This window comes from Sturnira hondurensis, unplaced genomic scaffold, assembly GCF_014824575.4.
Source record: "Sturnira hondurensis isolate 20B ecotype Veracruz unplaced genomic scaffold, ASM1482457v3 Scaffold0022215, whole genome shotgun sequence".
NCBI classification, from domain to species: Eukaryota; Metazoa; Chordata; class Mammalia; order Chiroptera; family Phyllostomidae; genus Sturnira; species Sturnira hondurensis.
The window spans coordinates 8929473-8952538 of NW_028094846.1; the positions used below are offsets into that span (position 1 = coordinate 8929473).

Consider the following 23066-nt stretch of genomic DNA (forward strand, 5'->3'; position numbering starts at 1 on the left):
TCTCAAATCTTACACTGTTTTGTTTTACTTTGTTTTTGGTGTTGGGGGGATCCCTGTCTGGGGGGATTGGGGAGGTACTTGAATATTGTTTTATGAGGAGCATAGGTAAAACAAAGAATAATACCACAGTAAGGTTTTGGTTTACTTCTTAACCTTAACCACGGTAAGGTTAAGGTTTCTCTTTACTTCTCACCAGGAGTTTTATCTTGTTGGGACAGAGGAAAAACATTGGTCGTGTTGATGGACTTGAGCTGTTCAAATAAATGATTGTCTTCGGTTCTGATTGGATTTTCTTTTCATTTGAGCGAAAGTCTCATGAAATTTCTCTAAAATTTTAGTTCACAAGTGAATTAAGGACAGGTCAGCCATAGGCAATGAACATGTTTCTAGAAGGAAGTTGTTTCAGAACATTAGTAATAAAGTTGTTAGTTGCAAAGATGAGTTCAAGATGTACACGCTGTAAAATGCAGCCAGCAATCTGGACTAGCCGAACCCCTGTGGATTCTGCTCTGACACTGTTGAATCTCAGCACTGGGGAAACACCTGAACGGGGCTCGAAGTTGTTCTGGCCCCACCCGTAGTAAGTGCACAGTCACGCTCGCGAGGTCATCCAAGCTTTCTGACCAGAATAGTGACAGGTTTTTTCCAAACGGGAAGGGTCAGTAAGTTAGGGAGGAAAAGTATTTGTAAGTAAGCTTAGAGTTATAATTCAGATCTGTTAGACCATTGGCTTACTATAAACATTCTGCATTTTTCTAATATCAGTATTTTGCTGATGTAACAACATAAAATGCATTTAGGAGATTCTGTTCAGCCAATTGTATGAACGTAATATTGCCCAGGCCACCTGGCTTGGTTGGTTGGAGTGTTGCCTGCACACCAACAGGCTGTGGGTTCGATCCCCACCAGGGCGTTGCTGGAAGCAGCTGGGGGTGTTTTGCTCTCGCATTGATGTTTCTCTCCCCTCTGTCCCTTCTCTGTCTCTCTCCTTCCTCTCTCTCTAAAATCAATAAATACATCCTTGGGTGAGAATTTTTTTAAAAAGTCATACGAACATAATACTAAAAATACATCTGTACATTAGTTTTTATAAATAGACTATTTAAATATTGTCTACATTTATTTTTGTTTTTAAAGAATATATTTTTATACCATGAGTCACCTAATTCTTTGGGGAAATTGGCGTAAAATATGTTGTCAAGAATTCAGTCATTCCATGTGAAAGGCACAGATTCAACTTGAAATAACTTTTATTTAATGCAAAATGTATTTTCCGTTGGCAAAACTAGAGTTTTCTCTAATTTCCTGTCTATATTTTTATAAATAAAATGTATTTCTTGGCTGAAATCTTAAAAATATTTTTTCATTGGAAGTTAGAGCAGTCTCATAAACTTTTTAAATTAATTGTTAAGGATCTCAACCATGTATTCAATTTTGATTTAAAATAAAGCTAAGGTTTGTTTGACATTGTGGCAAATGTCTACATTTTAGAAAACAAACTTTGCCTGTACTTACTGAATGCAATTTTTAAAGTAACTGGAATTATGGAAACTAATAATCTTCTGTAGTATATTCAGGGAAGATGAAACTATACTCCTAGTTTTGTAGTTATTGTAAAATTGATTTAAACAACTGCATCTGGAGAAACGAATTGTGCAAAGTGATACACGTGTGAAATGTACATTTTCAGGAACCGAGGGATGTGAGCGCTCCTGTTCAGTTGTAGGCCGTCTCCCGTCAGTCAATAGGCTTGACCATCATCTGAACCGCCCGCAGGGAGTACGACCCGCCTCGGTACTCGGCCCAGAAGACCCCATCCTGGTACTTGCTTCTGTAGTGGCCGCCTCGGTACCACACTCCGTTCAGGTTGGAGTGCGCACAGGCGTTGTACCACCAGCCTCCTTTGTGGAAGTGGGCACAGTTTCCTACGAGGGAAAAATAGAGAAATCTGAGTAATGTCTTCTAAGTGCCATCAGAAATGCCTGTGCGGCAACTTAGTTTGAGTTTTTCTTACTCCGGTTAGCCTTTGTCTTCATAATGTTGTTTCTTCATTGATTCTGTTACTGTGGCTTAAATACAAGGTCTGTGAAAGATCCCCTGAATTGCCTTTCTTATCATGCCCTTTGCTTGCTTAGGACTTGCTTTTTAATTTAATTTTATCTTTTTAAATAAGTGATCTGATTTTCTGGTAGCAGCATAAATAAAATGCAAGCATTGTTTGCGTGTGAGAGGGAGAGAGATTGGGAAGGAAAGGTAGTAAGTTGCTAAGGAGAGTGAAATTTGGGGAAAATTAATTCTCAAAATAGCATAACTAACAATGACATGGGTATTTGCAAAAAGAAAAATCACACGTTATGGTTGTTTTATATATAGCTCTTCCTTTTCCTTCCTGCCTGTGCGAAATGGGTTGAAGTGCTTGCCAGAAACAGCTGAACTGAAATATACATCAGTTTTCAGGGTGATATCTCTTTATCAGGGCCAGAAACCTGGGTTAAAAAGGCAAAAGTACATGAAGATTACATTTAAAATTATCTGGATGGCCTGATGGATTCTCTCTAAAGAGGATACTCATGGCCCCTCTGAATAAAGCTCCTTTTCGTTCCTTCACCACGTGCCAACAACAGTCATTGTTGCTGTTCTCCTTTGCCAACCCACACACCCAGAGGGCTTGCTTCCTTCCTTCTCTCCCTCCGGGTGTGTATTCGGATGTTACCTTGTAACAATCACTGTAGTTGTGCTATAGAAGAGCACCCGCCGCCTGCTGCCCACCAGTTTCTGTTCCCTTGGTTTTTGGTTTGTTTCTCCTAGAGCCCTTGTCCCCGCTGACGTAACACTTGTCTCCCTCTGCAGCGTAAGCTCCAGGGGGGCAGCACCCTCGTGCCCTGCTCTGTCCTCAGCACCCAGCCTGGCACGTGGGAGGTGTCCAGTGGGTGCCTGTTACAGATTTTAGCCAGCGGAGAGTTTGATCTGCACGTGCTGCGTTTTTGTTGTGTTCCACCTCCCACCCCTCCAGGTAGAGCAGCAGGCCCTTCTTCACAGAGGTCGCACGCGGGGGTGGCCTTGTAGTTGTGGGAGAGGCCCTGAAGCTATTCCTTTCCGCAGGTTATATTCCCTTTGATCCAAAATGACCTTCCCAGAAAGATTGTTAGTGGTGTACACTTTAGTAACAGGGTTCTATTTCCTGTATAGAAAGCGGTGGTTCTGCGAAGAATGCATGCCAGGCTTCCCCTACTCACCTGTGTACATATCCTTGTCTCTGTCCAGGGTGGTGAACTGTTTGCCATTGTGCCACATTAGGGAATCCCCCGCGTTTCCCTGGTAAGTGCCCAGGCGCAGTCTGTAGAAGTCACTTTCAGGTTCCAGGCGGAAGCTGCTGTATTCAGCGTAGACTTTCTTATCACTCCAGTCTTCTAGTTCAACCAGCAACTTGTAATTATCTTGGTTGCTGAGCATGTAAATGTTTTCCAATCCCAGCCAGTATTCTCCGTCAATGTTTCCAAACCCTTTCTGTAAAAGAGCAGAAATAATTGTCGAGGTAGCGAGTGTTTCCACAGAGGAGTTTTAAACGTCTGAGCGGAGAGGCGTTGGCCCTGTAGTGGTGGTGCGAATTTCCGTGTTAGTGGTAGTAGCCCACCGGATCTTGATGAGCCCCCAATAGCATTTTGTTTTGCTTTCTCTTAATTTGTCAGTAGTGTCTATTTGCACAGCAAGTTTCAAACCCTATAAATGAGATGAAGGCAAAAGAGAGTAAAAGTTATGCATAGCTACTAAAAGCATTTCAGTAATGAAGTGCCCAGGTCCTTGAAAACGGCTCCTGATCTCTCTCCTGTTCCAAGAGCTCGTGTTTTTAACAGCGTGGAGATGCTGCCCCACCCTAGTCAGACAAAAAGGGCACCTGTCATTATGATCATTCAGTAAATGTGATAGTGTCTGTCTTAGAACAGATTATCTCCTTTAGGGCTGTTATAGATAAAATCAGTAACCGTGAGAAGATAAAGGAGTAATCTTCAACGTCCCCCCTTTGAAAAATTGTAGATTCATGTTTTGGGGAGAAAAGCAGTTCAGTAAGCATTTGCCAGTGTGTGCGTGCCGCGGAATGGAAGGTGGCTGAACCCGACCGCAACACCAAATGTATTTTCCAGGAGGTTGTGCTGCAGAAATTCTTTTTTCTAGTTACTCGTTTAGAAATTTACACAATTTCTGACAAGGAGGGATATATTGATTGATGTATCGTTTTTTACGGCCAGTAAAAATATCGCCTAAGAATGAGTAATCACGTGATACTTAACGATCTTGTTTGGAGAAGTAACCATCTACAGAATACAGTTTTCCCACCTGCCATCCTTAAACTGAAAGTGTAAACCACGTATAAGAAAACTAGCGTGATGAACGTGAGAAGGCACTAACAACGACCGGTTGCTTCCCTTTCCCAAACCCGCCTTGTGTGATCCCAGTCCTGCGGGAAAGCCCAGGTGAGCGTCACTGCCCGACAGCACCAGTGTCTGGTGTCAGAGCTTAAAGCCTGGTGGCATGGTCATCAGAGGGGGTTAGTCCAAGAAAGGGGGTCATTTCCTAAAAAGTCCTGTACTTTACATCACTGCTTAAATACTCTTGGTCACGGGTACCAAAGTGGTCACACACAGAAAAAGCCGTCACCGCCTTAGACATTGGAATCAGGGGCAGTCTCCGCAGAGAGTTCCGCGTCTGTGTAAGTCACCCAGACTGAAAGGGGCCATGTCAAATTGTGTCTTCCGTTTCCTTTTTACATTCTGATTTCGACTTTGACACTGGCGACGAGAATCATCCTTTTGACAAACATCGACAGCGAAAGACGTGGACAGTTACTCTTGCACTTCGTGTCTAATCTCTTGTGTAGCGCGGGCACTGCCGCAAGAGCCACCGTTTGCTACCTATCCCCCAGGCGTGATCCGCTGGCTTACCTTGTAATTGTCCCAGTTTCTGAAGAAGTTGACGGAGCCATCTGTTCTCTTCTGAATGACCGTCCAGCCCCCGGAGTCCAGACCGTTCTCACACCATAGCTGCACCGGGCCGTTGCTGTTTTCGGGCTTAATCATGTAAATCCCGCTCATCGAGTAGCCGGCCTCCCTCGAGTGCTGGCAGTCTTTGAACGGTCCTGTAACGGAAGCACTGCTGATCGCAGGGAAGCTTAATAGGAAAACAGCCATGTCAAAGCAGTTTTTAACCAAGAGCCTTACCTCGGTACCTTTCTTTACAGATAACACTTTTTCCTAGTGTGTACACAGTGCTTCTGTAAAAGCTGAAAACCAGAGAAAAGGACCGCCCCGACCCTGCCGTCCAGGACAGTGGCCTGTGTCATCTTCCACTGGTCTTGTAAGGCTCTGTACAAATACACACATTCTCATGCTCTTGTAATCCCAACCCTTCAACGATAATTGGATTCTGTCTTTGATCGTAACGGATGTTGTCATGGTTCCCAGTCCAGCGCCGTGGTAGCTGTAATTAACACCGTGTTCAGCGTCGCCATATCACTGTGCATTCCGCCGACTTTGGACGTTGGCGTTTCACCTGAATGTTGTGGTTAGAAATAACACCACACAAAGTATCTTCTCACTGGCTTCATTTTTCCACATTTTCCTATAAAAATGCCGCGGGTTTGATCTACTGGATCAGGAGAGTGGGAAACTTGACAGCTCTCCACAGCGCCCGGTTTATGGCGTTTGAGATTCGATGAGGGTGGAGTACACTGGGTCTTTGACGAACCCGGCCCCCCCCCCCCCGAAAGCAGCGAGCCGTGATGGAACGAGTGTTGGAAACGCCAACTGCGACAGCACCCTTCTGGAAACTCACAGTGTACTTCCACGTATCAAAGCTGGAAAGCCCTGAAATAAACCAGGGTTTCCCAAACTGAGACTCTTCTAACTTCCCCCATGGAACAGTCCACGAGAGTGCATTTCAGGAATGTTGGCAGCGTGCCTTTCTGAAGAGTCGTTTCAGTTTATATGACTGAGAGTCATTTTCTCATTTAACCTACACAGTGATCCCGTGATCGTTCACAGATGGTCTGTAGATGAGACAGTTAACTAGTCGAAGTTACTGTACCTAAAGACTAAATGGTTTTGGTAGCCACATAGTTCTGCGTTAGTTTTTCCAGAAATGTCTTTGCTGCTGCTTCCGTAGGCTACAAAGTGTTTTAGGCTCAAGGGGTAGAGAAGCAACTATGGAGTCAAGCGGGAAGTGGGGAAGGGACAGGTAGAAAGAGAATCTCACTACAACGTAGCAGGTGCTCTCATGGGGTTACGCACCCGAGTCACACAACCTGGGGACACTGGCTAAGAAATGGCTCACCCAGGTTTGCAGGGAAGAGATCAGAGTCGGCCTGTGTCCGAGCTGGGTTGCAAAACTGGGTCATGAGTTAGGCTAGGGGGGGTAGGAGGTGGATCGAGGTCACACATGGGTAGCATGCTTTGTCACGGGGACAGAGAGCTTTGCCTTACAGAGGAGTCACAAGGTCTGCAGGCGGAGCATCAAACCTGTGGGGCAGACACGGGGCTGAAGCTGGTTTCCTCGATTTAGAACTGTAGTCCTTGTGATTATTTCCTAGTTAGCCCGAGTGCCCTAAGTCGTCACATACAGAATAGTCAGGAGCCTGAGGGGCGTTGGTCTGACTTTCCGGCCTGTCAGTGTTGTGGCTGATGGACGTATGAAGGGGTTTGGACTGTCACCTCTGTATTCTTACCCTGCAGCCGTCACCACTGTGTCTGCTCTGCACTCGGAGCGCAGTTCGGACGGTTTGTGTTGAAGTGAACATGCACAGTTTGGACCTGCGTGAGGTGCTCTGAAATGCCGTAAAATGGCTAGAAACACCCAGATTTTGAATGTTAACGGATATTTATAACGTACCTTTTCCCCCTGCTATTTCATAGACCCTCAATATTTAAGCAAATTGGAAAGCTCTGGGTTTTCTAAATCCAGCTCTGATTTGATTAGACTCCTATTTGTGCAAATTTAAAATTGTCTTCGACTTTAATCTTCAACCCACTTTGAGTTTGCAGGGTGGGTGCCCATTGGGCTGGCCATGGTTGATACAGAGGCTTCGGGAAACTTAATTGAAAGCCTTTTCTGGTACATGTGGATAAAATTAATAAAAGTAACGCTTACTGCTACCTTTTTTCTACCCAGAAAGGATAGTAAATATCAGAATTTAGTATTTGTTTATATTTATCTCATAAATAAACCATTAATCTGTCTTAGCCAGTGTGTAACTGTTGGTCTTGGCAGATATTGTCTCATTATTACTTGTATATCTTATTTACTTTCTTCTCTAGAATTAGATTATAAATTGTTCTTGCAATAAATGTTTTACCACTTTCTCGGTGCCATAAAAAGGATTGCTTTTTATGGGATTTCTTAAATGACTAGTAGAAAAGGATAGTTTTATTATTGAGAGGTCAAGTATAATTTGTTTATTATCAAAATAAATGAATTGGCATATGCTTTAGGAATTTGTTCGTAGTGGCTGAGCAGGTATAGAGTACCTCTCTTTTAACATAGGTTATTTTGTTAACCCTGTTCTTGCATTGAGTAATCTTGCAATAGTCTTTACCTTCCATGACACACGATTCGATCCTTCTCTAGCCAAGAAACTAGAATTCTGTACCTGGAATTTGACGGACCAGTCTCTCTCTTCCTCCGTGTTCTTGGTGACCAGAGTTTGTACAGGGCCCACAAACTCCAGTTCGTAGGTCTGACTCATGGGAGGAACAGTACTGGTCTGTCGTGCCGCATCATTCCCCAGTGTGTATTTCTCATAGAGAACCCACATTTTGCACAGAACGGTGGGCTTACGAAAACAGATTCCATACTTTGAATAGCACCTTTACTTGGAACCACCTTCAACATTCCTGGCCCTTTTTTACAAACTGTTTAATTACCTAACTTTAAAGGGGAATCCTTCCCTTTTCGTTGTTGAATTTCTCAAATATTTTTTTTTTCTCTGTCCTTAGCCTGCGCACTTTGTGATAGGAGAAACAGAACCCAAAAGAAAGATAGCCAATTAGAGCTTTCAAGTAATTGGTCAGTGAGTAGAATCTTTTGAAAGATAAGCTTTTTTATTGTATTTTGACTTATGTATAAGATGCATATATATATTTGATAGCATTTCAGGAAGTTTGAGGCAAGTACTTTTTAAGTGATAATAGATTCTTTCTTGTAATAATATGAATACTTTGTTTATTAATCTGTAAGTTCAAAATGTAGTCAGCAACCCAAGCTTTTATTTTCGAAATTGTTTAAAAAAACTTACTGATTGCTTTTCATGAGTAGCTAATGAAATCATACTCCAGCAGCTTCTTAGCTTATTAACAGGTCTTCTTTAGTTTTTTTGTTTTGTTTTGTTAATGTCACTATTCCACTAAAACCAATTGCATCTTACAAATGCACAAATAGGAGGCATTTAAATACTTGAAAATAAATGTATTACACACTAAAAGGCATATTTTTAGTTTCTGATGACTGCTTTGCAAGTTTAACTTTTTAAGCTCACTTTCTATGTCCCCACGTGTGACAAGGCGAAGCGCACACAGGGAAACACAGCAGCAGAAGGCGACACTCAGTGAGGCCAAACCACACACAGGCCACTTCGCACGCATCCCCTCCTTCCCAGAGAGGCGGCCAGGCCTCGAAAGGGCCTCGCCAGCATCCAAGTTCCCGACACTCGGTTTTCTGGTCTCACACACTGCAAAGAAACGTTCAGTGCCTTTCACCTATAAGGAGTGACCTTATTTTCATAAATGCCATTTGTAAAAGAATCGCGTTTTCTTCTGTAAGAGGATAACCCAACATGCAGCCACCAAATAACATGAACAGTTAGGAGTTTCCCCGATGGCGGGGTGTCGGGGGTGTGATCGTCCCCAGGCACTCTGGTTTTGAGGTAGGGGACAGTAGTGTTCATGGGGATGTTGTATGTGTAACTAACAAAGTTATGCCGCTGTTTACTGTAAGTTCTTATGAGGTGCGTTTTTCTTACAACCATGTTAAAAGAAAGTGTAAGATTACCTGTCATTAAAGCACCTTTAAAAAATGATGGTAAGATATAGATAACATAACTTAACCATTTTTAATTGAGTTTATCGGGGCAACATTGGTTAGTAGAAGTATACAGGCTTCAGGCCAACTTAACCATTTTTAGAGTGCAGCACAGTGGTCTTAGTGCATTGGGCTCTCAGCCTCACAGCGCCCTCCCTCACCCCGCCCAGTGGCCCTCACTCTGCTCTCCGTCTCCATGAATTTGACTCTTCTGAGTACCTCGAGTAACTGGAATTACTCAGTATTTGACTTTCTGCGACTAGCTGAAACAGTTTTAAATAGGACACACAAGTCATGTATTTAGAGACTTTAAAATGGCAATGCACCACCATTAGTGCACCAGAGTGCACTAATGTGAGCTGCTTGGTGTCCAGTGCACATGTAGGTGTAACAACAGACACCCACCTTTGCTCTGCCTGTGCAAACACCCAAACATCCGAGACATTTTTCCAGTCTGACAAAGGCTGTTATGAGAAAGAGTTTAGCACACGATAAGGAAAAGAGCCTGCTTATTATTGCTGGTAGCAAGTTCTATTTGATAAGAATTACAGAATATTAGAACTGGACAGGGATATTTGAATCTTCCAGTCCAACCGGTGCTCCATGAGCAAGGGAGAAAACAGAGGCAGACAGGCCAGGTGGCTTCCCGGGGTCAGTAATGACGAAACACGTTCTAGTTCTGTGCACTTTCCTCATATATTCTTAGTGTACTAATAAACGTTCACATGGTGGAGCTAATTATGTCCTTGAACTTCAGGGACCAACATTTATAGAATAAAGTAAGTAGAAATTTAATGTGTGCTTATAACTAGTAATAACAGGAAAAAAAGTTAATGCTTGTTCTTAATTTCTGCATTAAGGTTTGGTTTATTAGGGATGTGTACACCATTGTTTCATTACAGCAGAAATCTGTCTAATGGGAATTTTGATACTCTGAGTCCTTGGCATGGAATTTCGTTCCATAACATTAGGTATTTAGTGGCACTCCAGCCTGTGGTTACTGAGAGAACAGTATAAAATGAATGAAAAATGCAGCAAATACGGCATGTCCAAGTACAGCCACACCTCAGTCCTCGTGGGCTGCAGGCCTTGTCAAAGCCGGTGCTCGTCACACTGTGATGAGAAAACAATGTTTCGGCACTCGGCGCTTGCTCAGGGCTCGTTGCAATTGCTAGAACTCGTGTGAGTCATGACGTCAGAGTCCCAGGGTGAACTAACAACGAGGACCGAGGCACCACTGTACTTGTGTCTCTATGCAATGACAGTGTCTTTGGAATGACAACTCTAAGAAGCTTTATAAAAATGTCATGTCAAGTCATTCCACATCTGTCTCGTGTCTGCAAGTGAGACACAACATCCACCTACCAGGAAGGGGCTTGTAACCAGAAAGCACTTTGTTAGATGTCTGTATAGATCCTGTGTGTGCAAGTAAATAATACCTGGTAATTCGAGAGGGAGCATAAGAAACCTGTTATGGAGACGTCCAAGGAGAGAAGCGGTCACTCAGGCCTGTGGGAGTCAACAGGGCCTCAAGGAGGGGCGGCTGTTTTTATTTTATTATTTTATTTTAGTCTGAGCCTTATCATTTGAATAGTTAGAAGACAGTGAGGTGATCCGCTTTATTGAAGCTGATGGTTTTCGTGAAGGAAATTAATAGAAAGAAAGCTAATGAAGTAGGGTTGCTCTTCTGAGGAGGCCGTTCGTCATACCCAGGTGAAGCAAACTCGACTTTCTCAGTTGGCAGCAGGGAGCCTGTAAGAAGTGTGATGTGACCCACACGGTGGTTTAAGACCGATCTTTGGACAACGCAGGATAATGCCCTTCGATGGAGAGAGAAGATGGAGTAGGGACACCAGCTGACAGGCTATGACAGCATCTGAGTGCCCGGCACAGTTGTTGTCCCCATTTTACAAACGAGGAAACACGGGCACGGAGCAATTCCCTGCCTCCTCCCGCCCGCTCAAGGTCACGCAGCTAGGAACCCAGAAGTCCCTCTCCTCTAGCTGCTGTCACGACTAGTTTGCATTTAAGCAGGAGTTCTGGCTCTGAAACAAACGAGGGACACATGCGTGACAGAGGACAGACAGAAAAGCAACGTGGCCAGATCCCAGCTGATGGTGTGTGAAGCGAGAGGGGAGTGTCAGAGGTGAGCTGGGCAAGTTCAGAAGTGGTGGGAACATAAATCAAAGTGGAGACATCAAAATCAGTTGACCCATAAATTTTACATTTATTCCAAGGACAAAATCATAGAGAAAGCAAAAGCAAAACAGTTATTTTTAAATTTAAAAGAATATTGATTATCACGTTTCCGGGGGTGGGGGGCTTAAAGGTTATTCCCAAAATGTTAATGATTTATTTATGAGTATTTGGATATTCCATGAAACTTTCTTAAAAGTTTTCCGTATTTCCTAGATTTTCTTCAGTAAATATGTATTGCTTTTATAATAACAATTTACTTATTCCTAAAAGGAGAATGCTAGTTTGGGGAAAAGATTATTTTAGGGTTCACTTACTCATTCATTCATTCATTCTTTCATTCATTGCTCAGGTATTTATTGTAGTGCTCACAACAAGCACAGTATGCCAGGCCTGGTCCCAGCCAGATGTCTGAGACAGAAAGATGAAAAAGTCAGTGCACTTTCTTGCAGAAGCGTTCTATCTAGCAGGAAGGCAGACGTGCAGACATTGACGCCAGTATAATACGACACGGAGAGCCTGTTCAGGGCATGGCCTGCAGTCTGCGGAAAGAGCCAGCCCCAGAGGATTGTTTGAATCTATCAGGGAAGGTGTGACACTTGAAGTGTTCTTTCAGTTAAGCCTTGAGATTTGCCATGAGGTTGACAGATAAGCTAAGAGAAGGCATCTCACAGAGGACGAGGCCACCTGCACGGTAACGGGGGAGCATCTAGATGCAAGCACGCGGTCTTGGTTGGAGCCAGGAGGGAGCGCTCCAGGCTGGAGTCACCCGGGCGGTGGGGGCGCCTGTGGCCTGGGAGGTGTGTGAGACCTCTGAAACAGAACGCCTTGAAGGAAGCCCTTGGAAGACGTAGATGGAAGAAGATGCCCATGATGGACCCAGAGAAGTAGGCCGAGTCAGGCAGAATAGGATGTGAAGGCTCAAGAAACAGAGAAGTGACTGGTCAGTAGTGCCCACGGCTGAGACACACCCCGCATGTGATGCATGTGTTTGCAGTAGAGGTAGAGGTATTAGAATGAATTCTTGGTTTTGTTCACGCGCACGTGTGTGTGTGTGTGTGTGTGTGTGTGTGTGTGTGTTTGGCTAGTGAAAACGTATACTTCCATGGGTAAAAAGTGCAGATTGTAGTTTAGATACCTTTTTTCTACTGAGACTGAGCAAGAAGGTGTGGGTTTTGTACAGATGTTTCCAAGACAGGAAAGAACAGGGAAACTAGGCCCCGAGCAGACGTAATCTCGGCACAGCAGCAGACGGTGCGTGTGCTGAGAGCCGAGGTGAGGAGGAGGTGTGATCACAGGCTTATGGAGAGGGAAAGCCAAATCTCCATGTTCCTTTTGAGGAGGAGGAGCATGGGAAGAGCGGCGGGAGGTCAGTAAAGGACCCGTGAGCAGCAGCGAGGACCTAGCTGGGGGCCCAAGGGATGGTGCCGGAGAGGAGAGGCTCCTGGTCTCATTGCTGTCTCAGTGCTCGTAACTGGGACTGCACGAGTTTGACTGTAAGACTACTCCTTGCACAGAATGCACTGGTTTTATGGTCTTAGATCTGAGAGATCTATTTAACTTCAATTGTGTATACATCAGGGGTTTTTTTCAACATTTTATTCTTTAAAAGAGGGCAAGGGAGGGAGAGAGAAACGTTGATCAGTTGCCTTTGGCACACCCTCAACTGGGGGCCTGGCCTGCAACCCGGGCATGTGCGTGACTGGGAATCGAACCGGCGGCCTTTGTTTGCAGGGCGATGCCCAGCCCACTGAGTGACACCAGCCAGGGTTTAACTTCAATTCTTAATAAAAAACAAAAACAGAAACTTGAATATTTACGTATAGTTACATCGCCCAAGTAAAAGCGGTGACTCACCTTCATTGATGAAAGTTACCGGTGGCGTCTTGAAAGGGCCTTTGGTGGGAGATGTTGGCAGGTCCGGTGGGGGCATGGAGTCTCTGGGGTCCCCTGGATCCCTCTGTATCTCATTGCCTCCCAGCAGCCCCGGAGTGTGCCGGTGGCTGTTGGGAATGTGTCGTGGCACCACCTGGACAAGAGGAGGAGACCCCTGGGGGTCTTGTCGGGAGAATATCCTCAGGCACTGTTCTTCCAACAGCGTGATCACCACGGACTGGTTGTTGACCAGGTCCGCCAGGGAAGCGTATTTCGCCTCCAGTTCCCGGTACTTGGTCGCCATCCTCAGCATCTCCGTGGTGACGTTGAGGATTTTGTTTTCCAGCTGGGAGAGTTCCAGCGAATTGTCCCTCTTCCGGATGATCTCGTGCAGCAGCTGCATGTAGAGCTGCGTGACCCGGGAGTTCATGTTGCGGCTCTCCTTCCGCAGCAGCTTGACCTCGTTCACGATGTTCCCGTCCACGTCCACCACCAGCTGCAGGCCGTCTATCTCGCGCTTCTGCTTGGAGAGCACGTCCCGCAGGTTCTCCAGGTCCATCCTGGTGATCATGTCCTTGATGGCGCCTGCGTCCTGCCCTTTGGTGTTGACGCAGACGGGCCCCGTTATTTTCTGCTCGGGGACCAGGAACGTGTAGGCGCACTTCCTGACTTCCTCTCTGCCGTCCGTGGCGCGAGGGCGTCTCCTCGGGGCTGCTTGTTTTATTTTGACCTGGCGTCCTCGGCAGCGTTCAGGGCCCGTTAGCAGGAAGAGCAGCACAGTTAGAGTCCAGAGAAAAGCCTTCATTTTCAGATGAGCTTGTGTGACGCTTCTTGGAAAACAAATCAACGAAGGGAAGAAGTCAGAGGAATTAATATTAATCTGCTTTTAAAGTCAGTAATATAAAAACGCGTCTAAGGGGAAGGCTGCGTTTCTAATTGTGAATAAATTGGATCTGAATTGATGTTACTAATTTCTGAAGGTCAATGTCATCGTGCCTTCGTGTTTGTTTAGCATGAGGTTTCAGAGGACAGCTCTCAGATGGCCACCTTACTGCTTTCCGCCCCCAGCTCGGTGAGTGGGTTTTGGACCGTGCCCACTGGGTGCTATGGCACCCTGATGAGATACTTCTCCGACCTTTAAAGAGCTCACTTACCGTCTGAAACCTCTTAACACGGCACACAGTGTTTGTGAAAACATCAGTCAAAATGTCGTTCCCTAAGTGGTGTTAACATTACTAGGTGACGACTAGTCAAGGTTTTATATTTATGTTGTGCAGCTGCAATTAAATTAGTCCTCTCAGTAAATATCTTTTTGAACTATCAAAGTAAAGAAACATTTTTGGACAAATCTGAAATGGGAATGTTGCAGCACCCTGTTTTTGAAACATGCCCTTTTGGGACTGGGGACAAGTTGAAGAATGATAGAATGTGCGCAGTCATCATGGTGGGCAATCGTGTTTCCTAAATCACAGTATTATATGTGCTCTCAGCTTAACTGCGACTCAGCAATGTCATTCTCCTAACAGGTTCTCCTGAACTGTATATCAAAATGTTAGCCTTCTCTAACCATTCCCACGGAAAGGAACGGTCTGTAATGGAATGTGACTGTTAGAGTCGGAAAGTACCTCAGAGACGGCCTCATTGAGAGCCTTGCTGCACCAGGTGCAGGTTCAAGGTCAGGGCCTCACAAGGAGGTCTTGCTGGAACCGGGTCAGGAATTCAGGCTCCCTGGCTTAACTGAGTGTTTACTGCGGTGGCCCACACTCTGCAATCTGTGCTCGGGATGTTTCGGTTTTGCTGTGGCAGATGAGCGATACTTGCCCTACAGCATCTGTGGAAATACCAGAACTCGAGTTGCTCCAAGAACCAGAGGCTTTTCCTTTCCCTGCGGTTACTGCCCTGAAGAGGAGAGGCAGCTGAATGGACGCCCCTCTGCCGGGACCTCAGCCAGGTCCTCAGCCAGCCCGGTGCTGTAGCCGCCTCCCCAGTGCTGTGCCCAGGACTCGTAGCTGCTGGTGGTGAGGGGCAGCAGTGGCTGCCCTGAGACCAAGCTTTTCTACCCTGTTTCTACCCAGGGGCTTGTTTTTCCTTTGAGAAGCCAAGTCCCAAGTTGTTTGTGCCTGCTGTCAACAATTACGACACAACAGTAACCAGAGTCCACACTTCCTGCGTGCCTGCTACATACCAGGCATTGCTTCACACCCTCCGAATGTATTAAATCATTTCCTTCTCACTACAGCCCTCCGAGGTAGATTGTGGCCCCTGTTTGCAGACGAAGAAACTGGCAGCCGGACGTTGAACCCCTTATGAGAGGTGGAGCCACAATTTGAACTCAGGCAGAGAACTCCGGGGTTCATAGTTTTCATTAACCACCACATCATATGTTTCTCCTGTTTTCTGTCAGCAGTACCGTAATAAGCCCTTATGTTTGTGTTTGCTTAACACATGTTAACTATTTTGCATTTGCACCATTTTGCAAAGAAATGAAGCCTTGGGTGGGATTGAGGTGATCGGCCTGTCAGTTCTCTAGACCTCTCTGGTTTTTATCTTGTCGTGTCGTAACCGCGGGAGTCTGAACCGTGTGCTTCTTGGTTTTCACAAAGTCGGGGATGGCAAAACAAGGGGTGGGTGGGGTGTGGCGAATTACTGTTCGTTTGCACAATAATTGAGATAGAAGGATGAGTATCACGATACTCCGTATTTATGTTAAAGGCCTTCTCTTGCTGACTGAGTGCCCAAACACACTGGGACGAGTACTTTTAGGTTTTTGTTACACTTTGCTTTCTCACATCAGCAGGAATTGTAGACCTTCAGAGTCTTCTATTTTATTTTTGAAAGGGCTTTTACTACCTAGAATCACCTACACCAAAAACCAGTAAAAGATTCCTCGTTACATTCATGGATTCATGGAATCAAGGTGGTTTAATCTAAAAACGAAGGGCAGTGAAAGAGCAGCGGAGCCCCGGGGAAGACAGCCAGCACCCCCCCCCCCAACAGGCACTTGCCTGCCGCCCCAGTCGCCCCAGCCTCCCGTCTCCCTCAGCAGAACAGACTCTCAGACCTCGGACCGATGCCAGTCATCTACTACGAAACAAGCCACCCAAATCAGGAAAACTCCGAAAGTGTTGTGAAACTTCAAGACAAGTAGAGTTTCCTGAACAATGTCCTACGTGGAAAGCTTGCATTCCTGCCAGACGCAGAGTTTTACAGAACAGCTAAGAGTATGTAATCCAAGGCTGTTACCGTGACTTTCCGTCACTGTTGTCACAGAAGAACAAAGATGTGAAAGTACGAATCTGAATTAAAATAGCAGTCAGCTTCCTTCGGGTGTGTCCTGCCAGGGCTGGTTGTGGGCTCTGTAGTTACATCGTAACAGCAATGTTATGGTGGGTCTACCCACCATAGAGAATCTGGCCTAAATTGCTATTTAAAGGAGGCAACCAAAAATTTAATTTTTTAAGTAAATTCAGTGCCCTTATCCTTACAAAAGTACTGACTTTGTTGTCATCTAACACAGAGTAAGGAGCCAGCTTTTTAAGTAGTAGACTTAGCTATGTCATGAGTACAGAACTGGCTTTAAAAATACATTTACTGTTACATTTTCTGAAACATTCTCTTATTTAATATTTTCCCACATGTGTTCAGTTTTAAAAGTGAAAGATCCATAAATCTGTGTTACCTCATAAAACCTCTCTGTGTATGTTAAAATTTTCCTAGGCCCCAAGAGAATGTTATAAATTAGTTACAGTATACTTAAGTTTAAATCTGTCTTTGCTTGTTGTTTTTGGGGGGGAAAGTCTTCCATGCTTTGGGTTAATTCTCTCGGTACTTTTTCTCTGCGTAGCTGCTCTGTTGCCAGCTAGCAGGGAGAATAAATGAGTCGGAGAGACTTCCTTTCGGATGGTAACCACACAGAGGCACCTCGCTGGCCGTGTCTGCCCTGGAAAGGGCACGAGGCGGCAGACCTGAATTCAGGAAGCATCCACAGCACCTCCGATAAAGAAGTCGCAGGGTGGGACTCGGTTCGGCGGGCTGTGCGTTTTAGATTACGTGCCTCCCCGAGGCCTCAGTGAGAACTGAGGGTTAACGACGTCCCGCACTTTTCTCAGCCAGCAACGAAGACATGACGTGTTTCAGATCCAGGGTTGCTTGGGAATGTTTGTCAGAATCTCTTGTGAAATATGTTTTACAGAGAGATCCTCTCAGAAGATTCTTATAATTAGTATCTTTAACGTTTAGAAGGACAGAGGGTCTCCAAATCATAACAGACTTAAGTGTCTTTGATGGTAAAGCTTACTAATTAGAAAGGAGTCATTTTATTGTTAATCACTCTCACAATCCAGATAAAGCCCCCAGATGAAATAGCGGAAGAAACCTCTTGCATATAGTTACCAGTTATTTATATTTTCTCTTTTAATCTTGTATTCAAGTTAAGTGTATCTTCTGGATTTTGTTTCCTATCGGTAATGCTGACTTACATAATGACTTTATCACATTTGCTTTTTATCTCCAGTCCTAATCTGGAAGGTTTTATGGGTTTTTATATATCAGTAACTTGTCTTGTTCAGTTAATTTCAGTATAGTAGCTTTTATTTTTGTTACCCAAGTCAAATTACTGTTACATGTAAAACTGGGAAAATACTTTAAATTTTGAATATTAACGATACTATAGACCTGCTTAAATCATTCCAAGGATTTCTGCCTATGTTTGGTTTTACTGTAATTGAGGTATTGTTGCAAAGCCATTTGGTTCATTTTTTTTTCTTCTTAGCTTTTTTCTAGCTATAGTTTAAGATAGCTCAACAGTATAAATCTTCAGCACACACTGTAGCTGTATGGGGAAGAGTAATGTTTCCAGCCAGTCAAGGTTGTATCCCTTTGTCTTTAATCATTGTGCTATAAATATAAACCTCACATGTTCACCTTAAAGTTAACATTTTATCTCGTGTCACTAAAGCACATACTCACGACTCTGTAAGCATAGCACTAAATATCACTAAATTCAGTCTCAATTAATGCCGTAGTCGTCATAAAGTGCATAAATGACCAGTTTTTACATACAGTTGCAAGACAAAACCTTTTTCAGATGAAATTGTCATATACTCCAAAATTCTTTAATAAGAGATTTTGAAATTCCTACAACAAATGTAAAATAATTATGCATTTAACATACATTAGAATTAAAAGTATTAAAGTACCTTTTTGCATCTGTCAAGAAAGCAAACCCAGAAACTTGCTGCTCTTATCCTTGCTTTTAAAAATCAGTGTAGGAGTTTGTCTGTCTGTGACTTGAATGGCAACTGCATCTTGGGCCGTCGAATCCGAATCCGAGCTGTAGGAAGGAACTTCTTTTTCTTCTTACGGCTCTCATCAATCGAACTCGACAAGCCACCTATGTAATTTTAAGTAGTGGAGTGGACGCTCTGGCCTGCGGGCTGTCTCTAATCCAGCGGAGAGAGCATGGTGGCTTTGCTGTGTCTGCCACATGGAGAAATGCGGTAACCAGCTGCAGCTGACCCAGACTGCGTGTACAGTGCCCCTGAATAGTGATTCCCTCTTTCTCGGTAGACTCAAGTTCGGCCCACATATTACGTCACCAGAGAGTGGCTGGAGACTGGGGGCGTGGGGGAGCCTCCTCCCCAGGATTTCCTCTCCGTGGCCTTAAGTGAGGGTGCGGGGAGCGGATCGGCAGGGGGTTGCAGAGCTCGGAACAAGGAGGGACTGTGCAGGTTGAAGGAAGGGCACCATCTGGAAACAAACTATCCTGGTTCAGCAGGCAATTATAAAACAAACATTTCAGTCTGCTGGCCAGAGATCTTTGAGGTTAAATACTGAAAAAAAAGCAGTGCTCAACTTCACTTAGAGGTAGTGGCAGGCTGATGAGTTTGTTTTTTGTTATTACAAAGAACAAGAGGTACCTTGGGCAGGAGGCTGGCTCCTAAATAATGCATTGCGCTTTGTAGCCTGGAAGTTTGAAACGTTTGTACTCAGTTGCCATTTCAGAAGGTTTTAAACTTATAAGAAACCTGAGGTGGTTGTAATGTATTTATCTTACTGTATTATGTTTCTTAAGATAAATCCGCTCATTTTCATATATAATACTGAAAATAAGTGGAAATCCGTGTATTAAATTCTTGCAGAAATTTAACAGTGTTTAAACAAACTGATGCTATGTAATGTCTTCCTCCTGTTCTACCACGTGGCACCTCTTGTCTGAATTAAGGTGATTCTTAGGCTTGATAGGCTGTGGTTTAAATGAGAACATACCCTTGGCCTGAGTGGGGATAAAAAGAGAGTTCTGCCGTGGCCAGGTGGCTCAGTTGGTCGGAGGGTCATCCCGGGGGCGAAAGGGTTGTGGGTTCCATCCCAGTCAGGGCACATACCTAGGTGGCAGTTCCCTGCAGGCCGGGCTCCTCTCTCTCCCTTCCTCTTCCTCTTCCTCTTCCTCTAGAATCAACAGGTGAGGATTAAAGAAGAGCAGGTTCTGACACCCTGCCCCTCCCCCCCCACCCCCTGCCACTGGCTGTGTAAAACATGGATGGGGCACTTCCAGCTGCCTCCGGCCCCGTTCTCCTGCTATGACGTCGGGGTGCTGGGGAGATGTACTACTTGTTCAGCACTAACTATGCTGTTACCTTTTATTAAATCGGGAAATGCGATGAAGTAACTCGGTGGCTGAGAAAACACCAATGTAGGCGTCGGTGCCTCGCCCTTGAGCTCCAGGTGGGGGGCTGGGGGGGTTAAAATCTGAGCCCAGAGCCGAAGCCACACCTTCGGGCTTGCACTTTCTCTCCACCCACGCGCTCCCTCCCCCTCGCTGCCTGGCTGGTCTTCCCTTTCTGAGTCTTCTACCATCAACTGTCGATCCACATCCTTACTTACACTCAGCTTAGTTTCTGCCTGTCTTTAAGTCCTGTGCCGTACACGGGTGTTCCAGGGGCTGCAGACTCGGGGGCCTGTGAAGCAATGCTCACACAAGCGCAGCAGGTGAGGTAATAAAAAGCAAAGTCAACCAGAAGTGACGTGATCACAGGAAAACGAGGGCTGTGACCAACTGACATCACCACGGTCACGGGGTCTGCACCCTTTCCAGCCCCACCTGGTTGTTGCCGGATCTGCCCATTTTTGAGGGAGAGAAAGTCGTTTAGGTATTTCCTGTGATGTTTCCTGATTCTGAAAACATTGGGACGGATGGATTGCCAGCTTCTAACCTCTGGTCTACGTTATTACACGACATGACATCATCATGCCATGGTCACGTTTTATTCACTAGTAGCTTAATCTGGGCAGACTACGAGTAGTATGTTCCCCTTGAGTTTTGTTTTGTTTTTTTTTACTTAAGCGATTTTGCACTTTCGAACATCAGCAATTAATAATATCATCAACCACAGTAGGAAATTGGAATGGCAGGCGTTCGGGAGAAAATAATGGTTAGTTTGGCAAGTAAAATTGAAAACGGAAGTCAGGAGCTCAGTCCGATAGAGATTTGGGAGATCATCAGCAGTCAGGTGATGGCTGAAGCTACAGAAGCAACGTAATGCAGAAAAGGTACCTGTAGAGTGGGAAGCCTAACGACAGGGCCACAGGGAATACCACCTTCTAGGGAACATGAGGGAAAACGAGAACGGAGGGGATCTGGAGAGCTTGGAAGGTTCTAGCAGTAAAGACCAAGGGACCGAGGGACCGAGGGAATAGTGAAAACAGTGCAGAGACGGCAGGCGGAGACCAAGAGAGACGTTTAAGGTTGTAAAAATGAGGAGGTCACGTGTGCCTTTTCCGGGCTAAGTTTCAGCAGCCAGATGGTACTGACTTCAGGTTATATGGGAGCTTGAGGAGTAGTAACTGAATAAAATTCAACCGCCCAGGGGATTAGTTTCTGCAATGCATTGAGAACTTAGAAATCAGCAAGAAGACAAGCCAGAGGTAAAAATGGACAAAAGACAGAATTATAAATGCTTAACTTCATTATTAAAACACAGCGAGATATTGTATACCTACAAGATTGGCAAAAATTAAGGAACTGATGATATCAAGTGTTCGCACAAGTGTGGATCCATAGAAACGTACACACTGTCAATGGGAGTATGAATTGAGGTAGTTTTAAAAAGCAACATGGCCAAAGAAACCCAAAACAGTAGTTTAAGAGAATATATGCGGTGTTATTTACAATAATCGAGGTATGGAAGCAACCCAAGTAAGTGCCCATCGATAGACAAGTGGATAAAAAAAGCAATGGTACACCTATACAATGGAATATTACTGGGCCATAAAAAAGAAAGAAAACTTACCATTTGCAAAAACATGGATGGACCTAGAGGGCATTGTGCTAGGTGAGATAAGTCAGAGACAAATACCATATGAGTTTACTTATATGTATGGAAACAGACTCACAGGTACAGAGAACAGCCCAATGGTAGCTAGAGGGCCGGGGGGTGGGGGGAGCTGGGTGGAAAAGGTGGACGGAGTGTAGATTGGCAGTTAGGAAACAGTCTCAGCAATGTAAAGTACAGCCTAGGGAATGCAGTCACTAATATTGTAAAAGCTAAGTGTGGGGCCAGGCGGGAAGTTGAAATATCAGGGGGAACACTTTCTAAAGTGTGTGATTGTGTGACCATTATGCTGTATACCTGAAACTAATCCCAAATGATGTTAAATGTGAACTGTAATTAAAAGATGAAAAAAAAAGTGTGGGTACTGTCTTGCTGTGTCTGTAGCAACATGAGGGTGGGGGGTGACTCAGAAGTCTGTCAAATGAGTTGTGATACGGTTACGGGTTAGTTTATTCTCAGTTTAAGGAATTGGAGCTGCATGTAACAGAATGATAAATAAGCCGTTTCCCTTCCGATGTGTTCATTGAAGGGAGAGCAGTAAGGGTCCCATCTTGAGGAAGAGCTGCTTCCTTCAGACCTGAAGGAAGGCTGCTTTGGTTTTTTGTTTTCTTCCATAGAGGAGATGTAAGTGTGTGCATTGGCTCTGGAAAAGGAACGCGCGGAGGTGAGTGAGAGTGGAGGCAACAATGGGTGTTTCACAGTCAGATCACAGTTTAGATTTGGATGGAAGCAAGGGATTCTTCTTCCTCTGAGAAAGAGGAAGAGGAATGGAGCTAGGCTGCAGGGTCATTCAGAGTCATAAAAAGAAGGCGAAGAAAGAGAACTGTTGACAGTTGGTGGCTTAAGAACACTGTCCGGGTGTACCAGCTGGAAGAGGGATGGTGTTGGGATGAGTGAGCCGGTCGCCACGCCAGCTCTCAGTCAAGTTCACCGCCTATTGTCAAGACCCTGTGCAGAGTTTTCATCATTTTAGAGTGAAAGGGAGAGCAGGTGCCTTACACGAGTTTATCGTCTTGAACAGATGAAATATGCATATGAGAAAGTTTTAAAAGAAGTTATAAAGTCATGAAAATTATCTAGTGAATGGTTTAGATACTGTATGACTTTCTAACAGTGTGATAAAAATACTTGGGGAAATGTATGTCAGCTGTAATTCAAAAAATAAGTTACTTAAGGTAAAAAAATACGGGGTACAAGCGTGTACTCTGAGATCCAGCTCTGTCACTAGCGGTTCCCGTGGCATTAGGCACATCCTTTCCGACTGCGCACCTGAGATTCCTCATCTATAAAAGGTGGGGCGGCGGTGGGGGGCTAGACCGTTCCCAAATTCCTTTCTTGGAATCTATGAGAAAACTAGAGAACTGTTGGCACTGACCTGGATATAAGATACAACTCAGGTGATCAGAGATGAGTCTAGGAGACACTCAGGCTGGAAGAAACGGCACGAGAAAACACAGGGCTTACTTTTGGGAAGGTGTGGGGGCATCATTTTGGTTGCATTTACCCTGAGACTTCACAAGCATGGAGTATTTATAAGCTAAAGCAGGAAAGTGTGTTTTTCCCACTATAGTTGTCGTATATACGTCACATGAAATATTT

The 23066-nt window shown here is 44.7% G+C and overlaps 2 protein-coding genes across 3 annotated transcripts in view; one reads left to right on the top strand and one right to left on the bottom strand.

Moving 5' to 3' along the window:
- Positions 1 to 23066, top strand: part of RALGPS2 (Ral GEF with PH domain and SH3 binding motif 2) — a 124891-nt gene that overhangs the window by 69976 nt on the left and 31849 nt on the right. The window lies entirely within an intron of this gene.
- ANGPTL1 (angiopoietin like 1) lies at positions 1233 to 18718 on the bottom strand. Its single transcript, XM_037035234.1, has 5 exons — positions 18336 to 18718; positions 13120 to 13967; positions 4941 to 5134; positions 3237 to 3507; positions 1233 to 1925 (listed from the first exon to the last, which is right to left on the bottom strand). Exons 2-5 carry the CDS (start codon positions 13940 to 13942, stop codon positions 1738 to 1740), a joined length of 1476 nt encoding a protein of 491 aa, XP_036891129.1. The 5' UTR covers positions 13943 to 13967; positions 18336 to 18718; the 3' UTR covers positions 1233 to 1737.